This window comes from Narcine bancroftii, chromosome 3 (assembly GCF_036971445.1).
Source record: "Narcine bancroftii isolate sNarBan1 chromosome 3, sNarBan1.hap1, whole genome shotgun sequence".
Lineage (NCBI taxonomy): Eukaryota > Metazoa > Chordata > Chondrichthyes > Torpediniformes > Narcinidae > Narcine > Narcine bancroftii.
In genome coordinates, this window is record NC_091471.1 from 346,561,761 (window position 1) to 346,579,203 (window position 17,443).

At 39.4% G+C, this 17,443-nt stretch overlaps 1 protein-coding gene and 1 long non-coding RNA gene across 5 annotated transcripts in view; one reads left to right on the forward strand and one right to left on the reverse strand.

Moving 5' to 3' along the window:
- LOC138759346 (uncharacterized) overlaps window positions 1–17,443 on the forward strand; it is a 49,020-nt gene that overhangs the window by 24,671 nt on the left and 6,906 nt on the right. The window contains exon 5 of the long non-coding RNA XR_011354798.1: window positions 16,783–16,903. This is a non-coding gene — a long non-coding RNA (uncharacterized lncRNA). The remainder of the gene's footprint in view (window positions 1–16,782; window positions 16,904–17,443) is intronic.
- The window catches only part of fbxw10 (F-box and WD repeat domain containing 10), a 49,022-nt gene that overhangs the window by 19,917 nt on the left and 11,662 nt on the right, over window positions 1–17,443 (reverse strand). For 3 of the 4 annotated variants that reach the window (XM_069929558.1, XM_069929556.1, XM_069929555.1), the window contains exons 3-6: window positions 14,758–14,952; window positions 13,162–13,289; window positions 9,673–9,894; window positions 3,838–3,948 (exon numbers count right to left, since the gene is read on the reverse strand). In XM_069929558.1, coding sequence (XP_069785659.1) covers window positions 3,838–3,948; window positions 9,673–9,894; window positions 13,162–13,289; window positions 14,758–14,952 — 656 coding nt within the window. The remainder of the gene's footprint in view (window positions 1–3,837; window positions 3,949–9,672; window positions 9,895–13,161; window positions 13,290–14,757; window positions 14,953–17,443) is intronic. The other variant, XM_069929557.1, reaches the window with a different exon arrangement.

The following is a 17,443-nucleotide window of genomic DNA, read 5'->3' on the forward strand; positions in this document are numbered from 1 at the left end:
GGAGAAAAGTCTGAAACTTGTCTCTCTTCTTTATGGATGCTCCTCTCCATTGAACTGAATGGAGGGATTAAACCTACTGAAGATCAAACATGGCACAGCTTCATCAGGCAAAATCTCCTGTGTAATTACTGCATAACTGTGGAAGATTGTCACCCTGCCTCTGCACAGTCAGTTTGTTTACATACATTATCTGTTTACTGTTCTTTTATTCGTTTACATGTTTACGCTGTGTACAGTCTATATTTTGCACTACCAGTTAGTGGTAATCCTGCCGTGCCCGCAGGAAAAAGGGATCTCAGATTGAATGTGACATCATGTTTGTACTCTGACAATAAATCTGAAATATGACACTCACTATGGCTGGGAAATTGCCACTGAGTATCTCTCAAGCTCTTTGTAAACGCAACATTTGTGTATTTCCTGATACTTATCATGTTCTATGTGGGGAAAGTGCCAGCGTCTCAAAGGAAAATCTGGACCTATTATCATTCAGTTCATGTTTTGGATGAGGATCCAATGGTAAACCATTGCTTTGACTTACCACCAGATGGTGACCTCTATGCATGATTTGGAAATGAAAAGCAGCCTGGTTATTTGCAGATTAAGGTGAATAAATAGTCTGCCAGTTTTCCAACCTGATTGTGATGTTTTATGCTTTGAAATAGAAAGAAGAGATACAAATTATAGGAAGGATGTGGAAGCTGGTGCAGAGGAGATTTATCAGGATGTTGCCTGGATTGGAAAATAAGTCTTATGAGGCAAGGTTAGCAGAACTAGGATTTTATCTGGAGAGAAGAAGGATGAGAGATGACTTAATAGAATCTGAAAGGCATAGATAAGGCAGCCAGTGCCTTTTTCCCAGGATAGGAGTAACAAACACCAGAGGACATCTGTACATAATGAAGGGAAGAATGTTTAGGGGAGACATCAGGGGTAAGAGTTGGGGGTGCCTGAAATGCCTTGCCAGGGGTGGAGGTGGAGGCTGAAATATTGGGGGCATTTAAGAAACTCTTAGACAGGCACACAGATGGAAGAAAAATAGAGGGTTACGAGGTAAGAAAGGTTTAGTTTATTTTTTTGGTAGGAATATATGGGTCGGCACAACATTTGAGGGCCAAAGGGCCTGTACTGTGCTGTAGTGTTCTATGTTCTAAATTGCATTAATAAAATTAACTTTAAAAAAAGAACTTAAAGGCAATTTATGTAGTTAAAAGCAGGATTCTTAACAGAACAAAGGAATCTTGCGATTTAAGTCCAAAGGTCCCTCAAGGTTGCCATGCAGGTTCATTGGGTGGTTAAGAAGGTATATGGAGAACTAAACTTCATTATTCCCGGAATTAAATTCATAAACCATGAGGTATGTTGCAGTTAATGTAAAACTGGTTAGATCACAACTGTGTTCAGTTCTGGTACCTAATTAGAGGAAGGATGTAGAAGCTTTTGAAAGGATTCAGAGGAGATTTACCAGGATGTTGTCTGGATTGGAGGACATGCCTTATGAAGCAAGGTTGAATGAGCTAGGGCTTTTCTCTTTGGAGTGACAGAGGATGAGAGATGACTTAATATATAAAATAATGAGAAGTGTAGATGGAGGGGGGGGGGAGGGGGCAGCCAGCACCTTTTTTACCCGGGGCAATAACAGTAGATGCTGAAGGACATCTGTTTTGGGTGGATGGTGGAAAGTTTAGGGGACATGACAGAGATAAGTTGTTTTTGCACAATGTGGGTGCCTGGAGCACATTGCTGGGGATGGTGGTGGAGCCTGGTACAATAGACACATTCAAGAGACTTTTTAGGCACATAGATGTAAGAAAAATAGAGGCTTATGTATGTGAGGTAGGGAAGGATTAGGTCAGTGGTTCTCAACCTTTTTCTTTCCACTTACATACCACTGTGTATTCCCTATGCCATCGGTGTTCTGTGATTAGTAAGGGATTGCTTAAGATCGTATGTGAGTGGGAAGGGAAGGTTGACAATCACTGCTCTAGACCCAATTGTTACTGAAATATTTTGCTAGAGAAAAATTGTCATTGGCGCATTTCCTTTGGAGTTATGAAACCGTGCACATAACGAGTCAATTAGGTACAATTAAAACGGTGGTTTACAAATTTTTTCTTTCAACCCACATACCACCTTACTAATCACAGCACCTAAGGCAATAGGGAATACTTAAAGTGGTATTTGAGTGGAAAGAAAAAAGTTGAGAACCACTGGATTAGGTTGTTGAGGAGTAGGTTTACATAGATTAGCACAACATTGTGGGCTGAAGGGACTGTACTGAGCTGTAATGTTCTATGTTCTGAAAATTTGCGGCGCGACTAAAGCTGCTGTAATAGCTGTTCTGATGCTGATGCAGACCTGGGGAGAGCAGGGAGCAGAGGCACAGCGCTCCACCGCAGGATCCTACTGTTCAGCCTTACTGCTGACAGCTCTGTACAGGCATCAAATGACCTGTTAAAGCAGCTGACGTTGTTTTATATAAAATCTTGCAACTGTGGGGTCTGGGCCTAAGATGGTGGCGCCTGTGCTTGGCAGCAGCCACGAGGGGTTGGAAACTCTGGGGGGAGGGGCAGCGGACTAGTGCAGGGCACCAGCAACAGGTAGAACATTCCCCTTTGAGAAGGTGAAGCAGACAAGCCGATGACCACGGTGGCAGACTAGTGAGGGGTTCTGCAATGAAGAGCATACACAGGCATGGAGCTGCTGGCAACTTTGCAGCTGAGGAACCCACAGGAGCTATGAGCTGCTGGCAACTTGAGGCCAAAGGATTCATACCAGGCTGTGGGATGCTAGAGAATGGGTCGTGAGAACTAGCTATCAGAACCAGGATTCGAGAAGCTGCTGAGGGTAAGAAGGGCTCTCAAAAGGCCCTGGGCGCTGAAGGTTTCCTCATTGTGTCAGAGGTTTGGATTTGGCCTCGGGTTGCCGAGGGTTTGAACTGAACTGAACAATAGAACAGGTGTAGAGGCTGAAGGATCAATGAAGAGAATCCACAGACACTCAGAGACTCTGAAGGGGACTCTGTTTTATTTCTTTTTTCCTGACTGTAAGGGGCGTTGGCCAAAGTTAATGCTCTTGTCAAATCTTTGTCTTAAGGTAGACCAATTTCATGTAATATTGTATTCATGACAATAGTAGATCTGTAAAGTTCATGGTTTTCATTTAATCATCTTGTTACCTGGTGCACGAGGTCAGATTTAAAAGGTTGGTTATTTAAAGCCTGTAAGTTATTCTCCAATTCCCTCTTGAAGATGCCACTCACTCTTAATGCAGCGAATTCCAGATCATCACCACTCTCCCTGTGTTGAGAACACTTCCATTACATCCCCTTGCATCTTTTGCCCTATATTTTAAATCTCTATCTCCAACTCCTCGAGATATCTGATAATGACAAAAAAATCTCTCTAAATCCTTTCTAGTTCTGCCATTATCCTGCACAGCTCTATCCAATTTCATTCTTCTTTACCCATTCAGATACCCAAGAACTGAACAGGCCATTGTAATAGAATGAAAAGGGAGGTAACAACACTTAATTTAACCAGCCACCAGCACAGATTCGGACAATAGATCTAACTTGGGTTAGTTAGAAACAGGATCTAATTGTGTTGACTCCTGAGCCTGAGTGATGTGTAACCTGCTCTTTTTTCCCCCCCAAGAATGGTGAAGAGTATAGTAATGTAATCTCCATCTTAAAATTAAGATCCTTTAATTTGAAACCATTCTCCCAGAGAGGGAAACAATATTCCAATCTTCACCATACAAATCCCTCAGAAGTTAGTATATTTACAGTGTAATTTAGCTAGATACACACACTTTTTGCTATGGTTTTATGCATACCTTTTTATCAAAATTCTCTGCTGGAATTGTTAATCCTTTCTCATTCATGCTTGGGACTGGAATTTGACACATCTTCGCATATACAGCACTAATATTCTGAGGTACTATTTCCTGTAAAGCAAATATACAGCAAGGAAGATATTTTATTAATAGAACTTGGAAAACAACCACAAATATCTTGGATAAAAAGCTTTTTCTTCGTAAATTATTGAACTTTCATTTTTTTCATCTCTGTAGCAAATAAAGCATTTTTTTCCACTGAAAGCTGGCACAGTAAACTTTATATTCACTCAACAATAGAGTCCATGGTTACATAGCAACCAAAGTCTATGAACTCAGCACAGAATAAGAGTACAGATATACCCTGCTTTATGATACTCACTTGACGAACATTTGCTTTTACGAAGAAACTTGTGATTGCTACCTGAAAGAAATTTGAATGGGTTTTTGCTTTTACGAAAATAACCTTTAATAGTAGCGAATGGGTCTTTGCTTTACGCCATTTTGGATTACAAAATGTTTTATAGGACTGCTCTATTTTGTAAAGTGGGGTATATATGTATTTATTTACTAGTCTTTTCACAGTGTGAGGAACTTTTCAGTTGTCAAGTAGAATTCTTGCCAATCAGTGCGGCCAAGGCAAGAATGTGACAATGAGAAGAATTTCACGTCACATATAATGTGCATGTCAGTGAAATAGTTTTCATTCAGAGTTTATAAACTTCTGTTCTCCACTAAACTCTACTGCAATTTTAAAATAGACAATTGATTATCCTAATTTTTATTTTTGAATATTATCTTAATTTTTCTTGACACACTTAATGATAATTCTCCCTTGAAATCTTATTGAGAACTTAGATTGGTGGGTTTATTTTAAAGTAATAAACTAAAACTGAAGTACAACATTAACTGAAAGTCAATTGAATTGATATATTAGCTTCAAAAATGGCTGCACTGCCAGAGCTGCTATGACGGCAGTGTTGTAGCTGGTATGGACCCGGGAGAGCAGGGAGCAAAGTCACAGAGCCCAGTGCCTCCTTACGGCCTGTTAGAAGAGCTGATGGTGTTCTTAAACTAAAATTCAGTGGCCACAAGGGGTGGCAGGCTCCAGGGGAACAGTGGACCGGTGCAGGGCACCAGAAACAAGAAAATTCCCCCATGAGAAGTAGAGAAGGATGGTGATCATGGTAACAGAACAGCGAGGGGCTGGAGACTGGCTCATGGGAACCAGGTATTGGAGGCGGGATTTGAGAGGATACTGAGGCCAAAATGGGCCCCCAAGAGGCCTCGGTCACCGAAGGCTTCCTGATTGTGATGGAGGTTTGGATCTGGAGCTCGCATTGTCGATAGATCGAACAAGAGTCTGTGCAGCTGTAGAGGATGCGGGAGCACTGCAGGCGAATCCACACTCAGTGGCTCTGAAAGGACTCCTTTTTGCTTCCCTTTCTCTCGTACTTAAGGGGCACTGGGCAACATATAAGGGTGACTCTTTGTCTACCTCACAGCAGGCAGAAGGTAATTTTGTGTAATATTTCATGTTGTGGACTATTACAAGAAAATAAAGGAAACTTGAATGTACAATTTAAAAATATCAGTATTCTATGATAATCCCATGTGTTTTAAAAGCTTATTATTGCCCATGCTTGCATGCTTAACAAGTCACAATTAAATTTTCCAAAGCAGCTCCACTTCTCTGTCATTAAAAATCTAAAATAATATTTATGCAAATTCTGAATTTTAGTGAGTTGTGTTACTTTCTTATGTAATCAATTGACATTTTATTTATTGTGAAAACTTATACAGGAAATTTATCTTTTCAAGGATAGGGAGTCATATTTTCCTTAGATTAGTTATCCAATCTCAAAAAATGTACCAAATCTTATTAAGCAGATTACAGAGCTACAAATGGCAGCTTCTAACAGAAATCGATTGAAGATTTTCAGACATACAGCATGGCAATAGACCATTTCGGCCCACAGGGTCTGTGTCGCCCAATTTACACCCAATTAACCTACACTACCAGAACATTTCGAAAAGTGGGAGGGAACCAGAGGCCCCCGGGAAAAATCTACGCAGATGCAGGGAGAATTCTTACAGAGTGCGCGGAATTCGAACCCCGATCCCGATCACTGGCGCTGACTGCTAGACCGCCCCTAATTGATTTGTTGTAAATTAATCTCCATTAAAAATGATAAAGCATTAATTGTAGTTTATAAGTTATTTGTTTGCCACTGCTCAGACTTAAAAGTTTATTTTCATCTTTTATAATTTAATATTTTGAAAAGAATATAAAATTAATGATAAATTCCAGAAAATTCCAATGGTTGATTTAAGAGGAACAGGTTAAGATGGATTTTCTATTTAGCAGGTCGTAGTGCGAATAAAAGCTCTCACGACTGGAGGGAGAACAAACACTTTTATTAGCTTGTAACTAAGGGTGGGGCCTCACAGTCGTCTTCAGAAGGGTTCTGGGTTTAGGCGGGAAACCAGGGTTATAGGTGAGCAGATGGGGGCGGAGCCAGGAGGCGGGACCAGTCATCAGCATAATGGCCTACCAGTGAATCCCAGTTCACTGCACAGGTTTACAAGTATTAATGAGTCAGTGCAGCTGATATATTTGGTTCTAATGTGACTGCTAGTGGTTTCAATTTACATTGTGCATTAAACAATATTATCTTGACCAAAATTAAAAGTACTTGTGTTGTAACAAAGGAGTACAGAGAAAGGTTAAGACTTTTAAGTGTTCTACTCTCATCAGATTGATCTTGTCCGATTCAGACCTTTCAATATCATTCAGTTGTTTTATGTAATTTTCCCCCATCTCTGCTCAGCGTGTGATGTGACATCAGTGTCTTGACTCATTTGCGACAGGTGGTTGTGAAATGTCACAGAAATGCAAATAATTTCTCCACCTTTTTATGGGTACCATGTCAAACAATTTAGTTTCAGATTCCATCGAATACTTAAGTACAAACTGTACTTAGGAAGAACAATTTCAGTTTTCGACACTCCTCTTATCATTTAAAGTATTGCCCAACCATCATGGTGACCTCTGATCACTTACAATATTGCCCAACCCCGTCATGGTGAAGAGCACATTAAATGCATATAACTGGTCCTGATCAATTTCAAGTTTGTCAACTGCAAGTCAAATTTCTAAAGTGAGGATAAAAATAGATGGCAGGAGGAATTAGATGGTTTGTTCAGGTAATCTGCAAATCAGTAAATGTAATTCAATCCAGAGATGTGTCAATTAGTGCATTTGGAAAAATGCGACAAGGTAAAATAAATGGGAGGATATTGACAAGTGTGAAAGGAGAGGCTTCAGAGCGTACATCACAGATCCTTAAATGTTGCAGAATAGGTCAATAGATGGTTAAAAGGCAAAGAATTAAATATTTGCTGGACTGCATTTTGAATACTGCATAAAATTCTGGTCACCAGATTACAGGAATCAAATCCGGCGCTGACTGTAAGGAGATTGTACCTGCTCCCTGTCTGCATCTGGCGCTGTCTGTAAGGAGATTATACATGCTCCCTGTCTGCGTGGGTTTCCTTGGGGTGCTCCAGTTTCCTCCCGCCTTTCAAAATGTATTGGGGATGTAGTTCAATGAGGCACCATTGGGCAGCACGGGTTTGTGAACTGAAATACTACAGTATGTCTAAATTTAAATTTAAATACATTTAATTTAAAGGTCAACCTTCCCGTTCATCACATTAAACCTATGGATATGTACTTCAAGAGCAGTGACCTGCTCAGAAGGTGAGCCTAGTCTGGGTAACTCCCCATTGAGCAGACCAGATGCAAGGGGTCAATTACCCATTAAACAAGAAAATCTGCAGATGCTGTGATTACAGTTTACACAAAAATGATGGAGAAACTCAACAAGGACTGCAGCATTCTTAATGTAGCAAAAATAAAGATACATAGCCATCGTTTCAGGCCTGAGCCCTTCATCAATGTATATGCAAAAAGCAGGCAGGGGCCTGAATATGGAGGTGGCCGGAGGGGCAGGGGGAAGAAACACAAGCCCAAGCAAGAGGTCAAAGGTAGGATATGGGTGCAAGGGCACAAGAGAGAAAAAGCTGAGAAGTGATAGGGATATCAGGTAGATCGCTCTTTGAATGGAGAGGGAAGGGGTGGAGAGATGGAGGAAAGGAGACAGAAGGATGGCCTGCTTGCTTTTTGTTCATACCTTGATGAAGGGCTCAGGCCTGAAACATTGATTCAATGTCTTTGCTACTGCTACATAAAGAAGGCAGGGTGACTTGCTAGCCCCATTCACACTGCCACTTTATCCCAGTAATTAATTGCCAATAGACCATTTAATGTACTGTGTGAACGCTCATCAATCAGCACGTGACAGATTCTGTTATATTTTATATTGTATATAAATATGTTTTAAATTGTGGCAGTTTTTTTTTCAAGTTGGTCACATACAAACACTTCAAAACAGATCTCATTTAAAAGGCCAGAGCTCTGCTCAACCCAGACAGTCCAGGCTCCGGGTGCTTTTGCACAAACTTTGAAGGATCCCTATAAGGACTTCACAAGTAGGTGTTAATTGGACATGCTGTGAAGTAATGGATTATTGTTTTGCAAAGCAACAGATGAACGAACTGAAAATTAGGTCTGGAGCCACAGACTGTCTGAGTGCAGTTAGCTGTTCTAAAAGGGTCATGTGGTTTTCTCTGAGTCAGAGAGGGGGAGAGGATTCAGTTCTACAGTTCAGCAGCAACAGGTGGGACTGGAACAGGACAAGTTGGCAAGCTTGTGGAAAAACCCCATTTTGAAGACGGGTTGTGAGTTCTTAGTTCAGCCTGGACAAAGCCCTTGTGATCCATACAAGAGGAGAGGACTGGCTGCATAATATTTCACTTGAAATAAGGGAAACAAAAAGGAACACTGTGGTGACCTGAAAGAAAGAGGTTATCATCTGGAAAACCCTGATTGGGCAAGTTTCTTCAGCAAGACACTGAAGTGGCTGATCTGAAGGAATCAATTGTGGATGTCCAATGAGCAACAAATCTCTCTGAAAACCAACAAGAACCTTCCTGAGCAGTAACCATTTACCTTTCAAGTAACAAAGCCTGGTGAACTTCATAAATGTTAAAATCTGTGCACAGTATAAGAAGTAAGTGCAACCAGTGAACTTGGAGAAGTGAGATTGGACTGTGAATTAAAGAACCTTTCTGAACATATACACATTATTTACACGTGCTTAGAATTAGAAGGGGGTTAAGTTAGGTTAAATTAACAGTAATAAGTTAAAGTTTGATCCAGTTTTCATGTTTATGGATAATTAAAAGTAACTTTTGTTTAAGTAGCTATTTGTCTTGGTGAATTTCTTTTGCTGCTGGGTTTTGGAGTCCTCTGGGCTCATAACAGCACACAGGCATCAGATCAGCCCGGGGATGGGCCACCTAGGTACAGTGTATCATCTCCGTGGCAATCTGACACCTGCGTGCCAGTTAGCCCAGTGTGAAAGGGATGGTGGGGGAAGGGGGGGGGGGATATCCTGGGACCAATTAGTGAGGCTAGGTGCCCCACTCCCCTGGAATGCCTGGGGTGAGTGTGAAAGGACATAGAGAGCCAGCTAACAGTGTGAACGGAAAAAAACGCCAGCTTTAACCTGAGTTTCACCAGTAGTTTTGTGTAAATGAAGGGTCAAATAGCCTACTATATTTTAAATGTTCTATAACTTCAATAATTTTATGTATATTTTATAATTTTACCTTTGAATGTGTCATCAACTCTGCTAAAGAGAAACAATAATTCTTATTTGTATATATTGTAGGATAATTAATATTCTTAAAGTTGTCTCTTATAAATACCTTTGGTTGTGTGCTGTATGCATTCTTCTTCAGCTTTCTCTTTATTAGCCGTACTTCTTTATTTTCAAGTTGCCTGATGCAGATTTCTACGTATGTTTCCTTTTTTTCCCCTTTTCTCTTTTTAACTTTCTGTCCTCCTTTACTTTTTGCTCTCTTGATTTTCATATTATTTTTTTCTTTATACTTTTCCACTGTTTTCCTTTTTGTGGTGTTGCCTAATTCCTTTCATTATTTTTATGGTAAAGACAATTGTATATTAAAAAAAATGTTTTTCGTAAAGGAGATGATTTTCAAAGCTATCTTTAAAAAAAAATTGGAAGTGCTATTGTCAATACATTCTGAGAAATTCTGTTAAGTTGAGAACATTTCTCATGAATAATGGGAAAGGAGACATCCCTTTTCTTGTTTCCAACAAAATCTGTGCAACAGCATCTCATCATCAACAGAATACAGTAAAATCTCCAGAAGCCGGAAATCTGGACCACTCAAGAATCCGGACTCTCAAACTTTTAAAATTTAGCCTGCTTTTGTGTGCATGGGTGTGTAAGTGCCACAGATGCACAGCGGCAACAAGCAACCACGCTTTTAATATGGGTAATCTTATCACAAAGAAATTCATTTGTATGCTGTATGTTCATTTTTAAACTTAATTTCAAGCATTACATGCTCTTTATTTTGTGGTAAAAAAATTGTTTACATTTTTTGTCAAGTGCTGACTTTATTTTTTCTTTAAAACTGTTTAGATAAATGAAACATGTGTATTTGCTGATAAATAAACTATCAAAATTTACCTGTTCATCTTTTCTTTATTCCTCCTCTAAACTGAGTTTTAAAAGTACTACCCGAGAATCCGAAAATCCAGACTGACCCAATCCCCGAACAGCCTGGATTTTTGGACTTTTCCGAACCAAGGATGAGCCAAGGTCATTTGCTACATTCTCTACTATTCTAACACTTGCTCAAAAATCATAACCCAATCTGATTCTATGTATCTTTATTTGAAATAACTTTCAGAAAATAACTACCTTTGCAGGGAATATGGCAATGGAAATAAAAGTTTCAGAATTTTCTTTTGAAAATAGAACCCTCAAAATATATATTACGTGATATTATCAAATATTCCATAATATATAAATATATAATATATATATAATATTTATAATATAAATATACATATATAGCTTCAATTCATCAAGTTGAAGACTATGCAGTGGGGTGTGACACCCCTTTTAATATCTAATATCTGCATTAAGCACCTATAGCCAAGTAAAGACTAGCTTAAAAGTTAGCTAAACATTGCATTGCCCGTCCATTTTAAAAGGGAATATGATGTTAGGTTTGGCCAATATTCTCATATTTATGGAAAAATAATAACTAATTGTTGAAGTGTGAAACATGTTTAGAGTGCTAAACAGAATCGATGCTGAGAGGCTGGGGGGTGCAAAACTGGGATGAGGGGATATGGGGGTAAAAGGGGAAGTAGAATAACGGTAATGACAGTGGAAGAGAGGTGCCATTTTGGATGGATGCAGGATTCAGGGAGTTATAGCTCTTTCAACATCCTCAGCCCTCAAGGGATTTAAATAACCAGTCAGTGTATATTCAAGAATGAAATAGATAGGTATTTTTGGGCAAGGAAAAATGTTGAAAATTTTTCAGCAGATCAGATTACATCTGTGAACAGAGAAACAGAGTTAATGTTCAGGTTGATAATGGTTTTTAATCTGATGAACTGACAAAAGGTCATTGAACTGATTGAAATATTAAGTCTCCCTCTCCATAGTCAGTGACTGACCTGCTGAGTACTTTTTATTTCCAACAACTGCAGTCTTTCTGATTTCTGGACACACAACTACTTTTGGTTTTCAATATTGTCCAATAAAAGGGAAGATTTACCAATAAGTAGTTATTCTGCCTTGCCCGCAGAAGAATCTGGGTTGTATGTGATGTCATGTATGTATTCTGACAATAAATCTGAAATTGGAAATCTGAAAGCAGTTCCTCCTCATCTCTGTCTTAAATGTATTTCCATGAATCTTGAGCCTGTGTCCCACCAGTTCTATTCTCACCTGCCAGTGAAAACTACCTTCCTGCTTCTAATTTCAGCAGGTTCTCTGCATCCACCAGAAGGAACATTGCAGAATTCACAGAAAACTGAATATCTACAGTTTTCCTTTCCAATTAGTGTTTGACTTGATTTTTTTTTAATTCAAAATTAATTCGCACAATGCACATGATGTTGCAATTGAGTTTACGGACCTGTGACTTTCGTGATAGTCCAGCGACAGTACTTCAGTTTTGCATGCTTTAACAGCTTGTAGACAGACTGGGCATTATAATGATTAAATTGAGCTAATTGTTGTTGATGAGTCAACTTTTACAAAATTAATACAGACTGATCTGAATATTATATCATTATATTTTAATATTTAATGCACAAAAGCATATTTCTTTAATTCACTTGAATCCTTTCAATTGTTTCTTTGAGGTTCAGAATTAAGCAATACCAGATGAAGTTGATTCTTGTTTGTAATCACCAAACAAATAAGATATAAAGCTCATAATATTGTAGTTTTCAAAAAGTCTGTCACATGCTGAAATATGTAGATTGTGGATGGTCATTTGACCTTCCTGTCTGGAAGTCACACCACCTGCCAATCAAGGTTGGGCTCCAGCCACCCATTAGTGCACACCTTTCCATTGGCTCACTTAAATGACTCAGTATCATCATTGACCAAATGCTCAGCTCCGAACAGTATAAAGCATCGAAGCATAACGTATTTTGCTCTCTCTGCCTCTCGGTCCAAGCCCTGGACATTGCTCCACACCAGGTCACTACTGTGGACATTGCTGGAGGAGTCGCAGATAATATGTGCACTACACTTAGTTGAGCCGTAGTATTGCGATAGATCAATGTTTGCAGAGAGCCGCACCCCCATTGGTACAGGGAAGATGAGAGTGTTTGATAGCCTCTGTCTGTTACATGTGTACACATGCAGGGGCATGTAGAAGACAGGCAGCCATTGGTATTGGAGTCTAACCTTGGTCCGATCTGAATGTTTATATAGATGTTTAGTAGTAGAGTAGTAATTAGGTATCATTTGACATCTTCCCCTGTTTGTCTCCTGTGTGTTCAATAAAGTTACCTTTGATTCTAACACTTGCATCCAGACTCATCTCTCTGAACCCACCGAACCTGATCCTTTCCAAACACAACACATGTTCTAGGTCGTGTTTGGAGCACTGCACAATCTGGCCTGCAAATATCTCAACAATCTTGATTCACCTCACAACTAATAAGTGAGTTGTGGTTATTTTAAACCTTCTTGGATGACTTCATCACGAGCTGAATTTCCATTTTACTGTGTGCGACACATAAACTGGAACTTTCCTAACAAACTGTAATCCGACAGGAACAACAGGGACAGATGTGAGGAATTTTGACATTAAATGCAAATGAATATAGATTTTTAAAAATGTTATTAATACCTGCAACTTTAGGACTTCATGAAAAATGCAGTGGAGGGCCAACACATCCCTCATCACCTCCTTTGCCAAATAATGCCAGTGTTGTGACACGAACATGCAATTTTGGAGAGTTGCTTCATCTAGAAAACCTAATAAAAATAAATAATGTATTCAGGATATTTATGGAGAAAGAAGGTATTGGTGAATCTGAATCTCCAGAATGCGGTACACCAAGAACTAGGACTGGTATAACTGAGAAAATTCCAAATGTAAGAAATTTCATTTTTAGAATTCTAGTGGAAATTAATTTTCTATCTGAATATAATAGCTATATATGGACACACATTTGCCTCAATAATGATTCTTCTGTTTTCATTTCAAATTCCGTTCTCTGAGTCTATATAACTTCACTGATGAGTCATAGCAGATTTCAAATCACCAGTTTTTGTAAACTGTTGTAAACAAAAGCATTTCCAACTGTTTTGCCGCTAACATCTGAGGTTACATTTGCTTAATAAATTAAAAACATATTTTAACCATTATTTGTAACCACATTTCACCATATTGGTTTGTTTGGGAAACAGTGCAGGGAAATGTTAAGTTAGAACTACAGAACACTACAGCACTGAAATGACCCTTTGATCTATTGATTCCATGCCTTTGATCTATTTTTCCATCTAGTTCCATCGACATGCACCCAGGCCATAGCCCTCCACACCCCTCCCATCCAATCTCCTCTTAAATGTTAAAATTGAACTCTCATACACCATTTCAGCATTGCCCAGGACGAAGAGCTGGTTGATGCCATTCACTGTTGGGGTGACTCCAAGTTTTCTCCTTATCCTTGCTTAGTAAGAGTCTTTATCTTTATTATTTATATTAGTATGACTTTATCTGTAAACTTGAAAGGGGGGAGCGAGATTAATTATGATGGTGGCACGCTTAGCTCAGCGGTTAGTGCAGTGTCATTACAGCGCCAGCGGTCGAGGTTAGAATTTAAATTTTGTAAGTAACGGGAATTACCTGATTAAAGTGAACTTGTGCACATTCGGACAGAAGCAAACATACCAACCATAAAGTCTGTTCAACAGGCTTTATTCGACATAAACTTCCACAGAGCCAGCTGTGAGGAGAGCTGCTGTAAATTCTGAGTGTCTTCAAAGGGCCAGAGGTTCATATCCCAGAGGGTGATTGACACCCAACTGGGTGGGGCTAGGTCCATTCAAGTCGGCTGATTGACAGCCAGCCAGGTGTTGTCTTGTCCCCGTGCTCTTCTGCAGGTACAGAGGTTGCCCCCTGCAGTAGGCCAGTGGTGTGCCACCACAGAACTTGACATAATTAAGGACTCCAATACTGATTTTTTTGTAATGTCATTTGGCTTTTAAACTGTTTATTCTTAATTCTGGTGTATTAATTAAGCATTGTAAGAGTGAGTCTCACTGGAAAACTTGCTGATCTGGCATCTTCCAATCCTTGTAGGTGCCGGATATCAGGGGTTTTACTGCATATTGAACAACAAGCCAAAGGAGACAAATTGTTCATTGTTTTTACATCCTGCTTACAAGTTTCCCCCCAAATCTAACTATGTCTTGATCTGAAAAATAAATCTGAACTCACCAAGTATATACTTTGCCAGGTGAACAGGAAGACAGCGAATGAAGTCTTTATAATGGCTGACTCCTGATGTTGCTTGTGAAGAAGAAGTTACAATAATTGGAGCTGGGGATTCAATGTTAGCAGGAGCATCCTGTACTACCTTACGTGAATGTTTCTTCTTTGTCCTCGACACGCGCTTTCCCAAGGGGCTGTGATCTAAAGACGCAATCAAAAAAAATCTTTGAATATTTGGTGCAAAACCAGTTCATAATGAGAGTAGGATTTCATCCTCTAAATGATTACAGAATACAGGGTATTCTAAAATCAAAACAGATTTATTGGAAGTTTTTATCTAATTGGTGCATATTACCAGTAAAAGCAATCACTGAGAATCAATGGTGAACATCTTCCACTCCAGTTTAGAACGACAGAAAATACATAATTAATTATGTATCAGAGCAATCTTAAAGATTAGTTACATTCCCAGTAAATCCACTCATTTAGATACAGTCCAGGATCACAATTAACGTAAAACTTAAAAATACCACATTTAATAACTGATGTAAAAAATTATTAATAAGATCATTAGCCAAAAACATAAAAGCACTCAAACTGCCACCTGATTGATTTCACCACCAAAAAAAAAGCCCATAGTTATTTAGATTAGTATTTTTGATACAGTGTTTTTAATTTTACAAGCTTAGCTGCAAACATTCAAAGTCCTCATTTATCTGCAAACACAGCTTGCGATATCCATTACCAACTATAAAGTTGCCCAAAGGTATCTTGGAACAGATTTTATTGATATTTTGGGACACATTTTATTGATGCAACACTTTGTTCTTCATGTTCTCTTCTCAAAATTAGGGCTATACTCCTAAAAGGAGGTTTGATCAGATTGGATTCCTGGTAAGTGAAATTGGACATCAATGGAGAACATGTATGTGGATTTAATTGGACAACGATGGAGAACATGTATGTGGATTTAAGAGTGTGAATAAGCCACGCTCCTTAAGCTCAGCAAAAGACTGGATGAAACTCATGTTGCCACTTCATTAACCTGACGTCAATGACCAGCCAGCAGGAACTCTGCTGTTATGGGCTTTAGTACACATCTTTGGACCCCACTTTCTAATTGGCCAATGTCAGTAAAAGCGAACAAACCAAAACTGAAGCATTTCTTAAAGGGGAGCAGGATTGTGACTCATCCAGTGGACAGTCAGTCCACAGACATTCCGAGTCATGGCTGATCACAGCCAGGAGAAAGCATGCCAGTTTTCCGTGGTTATTTTGGAGTGTGGGTTTGAAAGAAAGAGAGGTGTTCTCTTCCTGTGTGGAGCCAAGAAGTTATCCAATGAAGATATTGGTGCAAAGCAGGAGATAACAAATTATGTTGTACATGATGCTAATTCTTAAAGACATGGATCCTGAGCTTCAAGAAGTTGAATAATTTCACGTTAGCAGATATAATATCAAGACCCCTGTTCCCTCTAAGATGTGTGCATGTGCGGATGCACACACGATTTGCAACCAGCGGACAAAGGAAATGAATGTGCACACAAAAGTTGAGTTACATAAAATAATGTAGTAATTAATAGTTATACTTATTGATAATAATCTCTTAGCTAACTAGAATGCAATCATGTTTGTATTTATATTAAAACTTTCCAATACAGTTTTATTAGCCATGAGAGGGTTAGGGTTAGGACAGACTGTACCAAAATTATCTTGAAACAATTTCAAATTTACAATTGCACAAGCATTCAATCCGCACAGACTTTTGTCACAGGGAAAAAAAAATTGCACAGCATAAGATTTTTGCATCCGCTGACTGCTAAAAATTAGAGGGAACATTGGTCGTGACCCATCTATGCCACAGGTTTCGTCCTACTGCATGGCATACCATTCACACTCCAAAACCTTTCGGGCATTCAAATGATAGCTACCACTACTGCCTGCCTCACAAATGCATCTCACATTGTAAGCTTGTCAGATGTAACAAACACCGTTCTGCAATCTACTCCAGCACTTTCCTCTCTCTTACAGGAGGAGAGAGGACACAACCGGGGACAGCAGTAGAAAACAAGGAAGGATGAACACAGAGAGCACCCCGAGTGGACTTGGTTGAAGCCAAAGTCAGCACCATGAACATATATTGAGGCTGATTGTAAGGACGTAACTACTCCTCCGTCTCCCTTCCCTTATCCCAGAAGCTCGTATGATTCATAAGTTATGGATTGTGCTAACGTGTGGTTCTGACATGTCCCGCATCCCCACTCTGCTGATTCATTGGGGTCAGGTGGTAGTTAGGATGAAGGCATCCTTTTTCTCCGTCGGTAATGTGCAGCTAGCATCACAGATAAGGGCATCTGCGTGGTGCTCAGAGTATCCCAAAGATAGGGCTTCCAGATGATGAGTCAATGGCATGAACAAACTGGCAGGGGAAAAGTTAGCCCTTATGCAGAGGTGGCCAAACTCTGGCCCGCTGGCCAACTGTGGCCCGTGACCTATTTTTAAGTGGCCCAGGGTGAATTTTAAAAATAAAATGGTATATGAACATAGAGCATAGTCTCTTACATTAGAACATAGTCTCCCACAATAAATTAACTGTATGTACTTCTTAGTTACAATGCTAGATGTCAATGCCATTTTGAACAGCTCCAAGACCAACTGTTGAAATGTTACTCATTGATAAAAACATTGACCT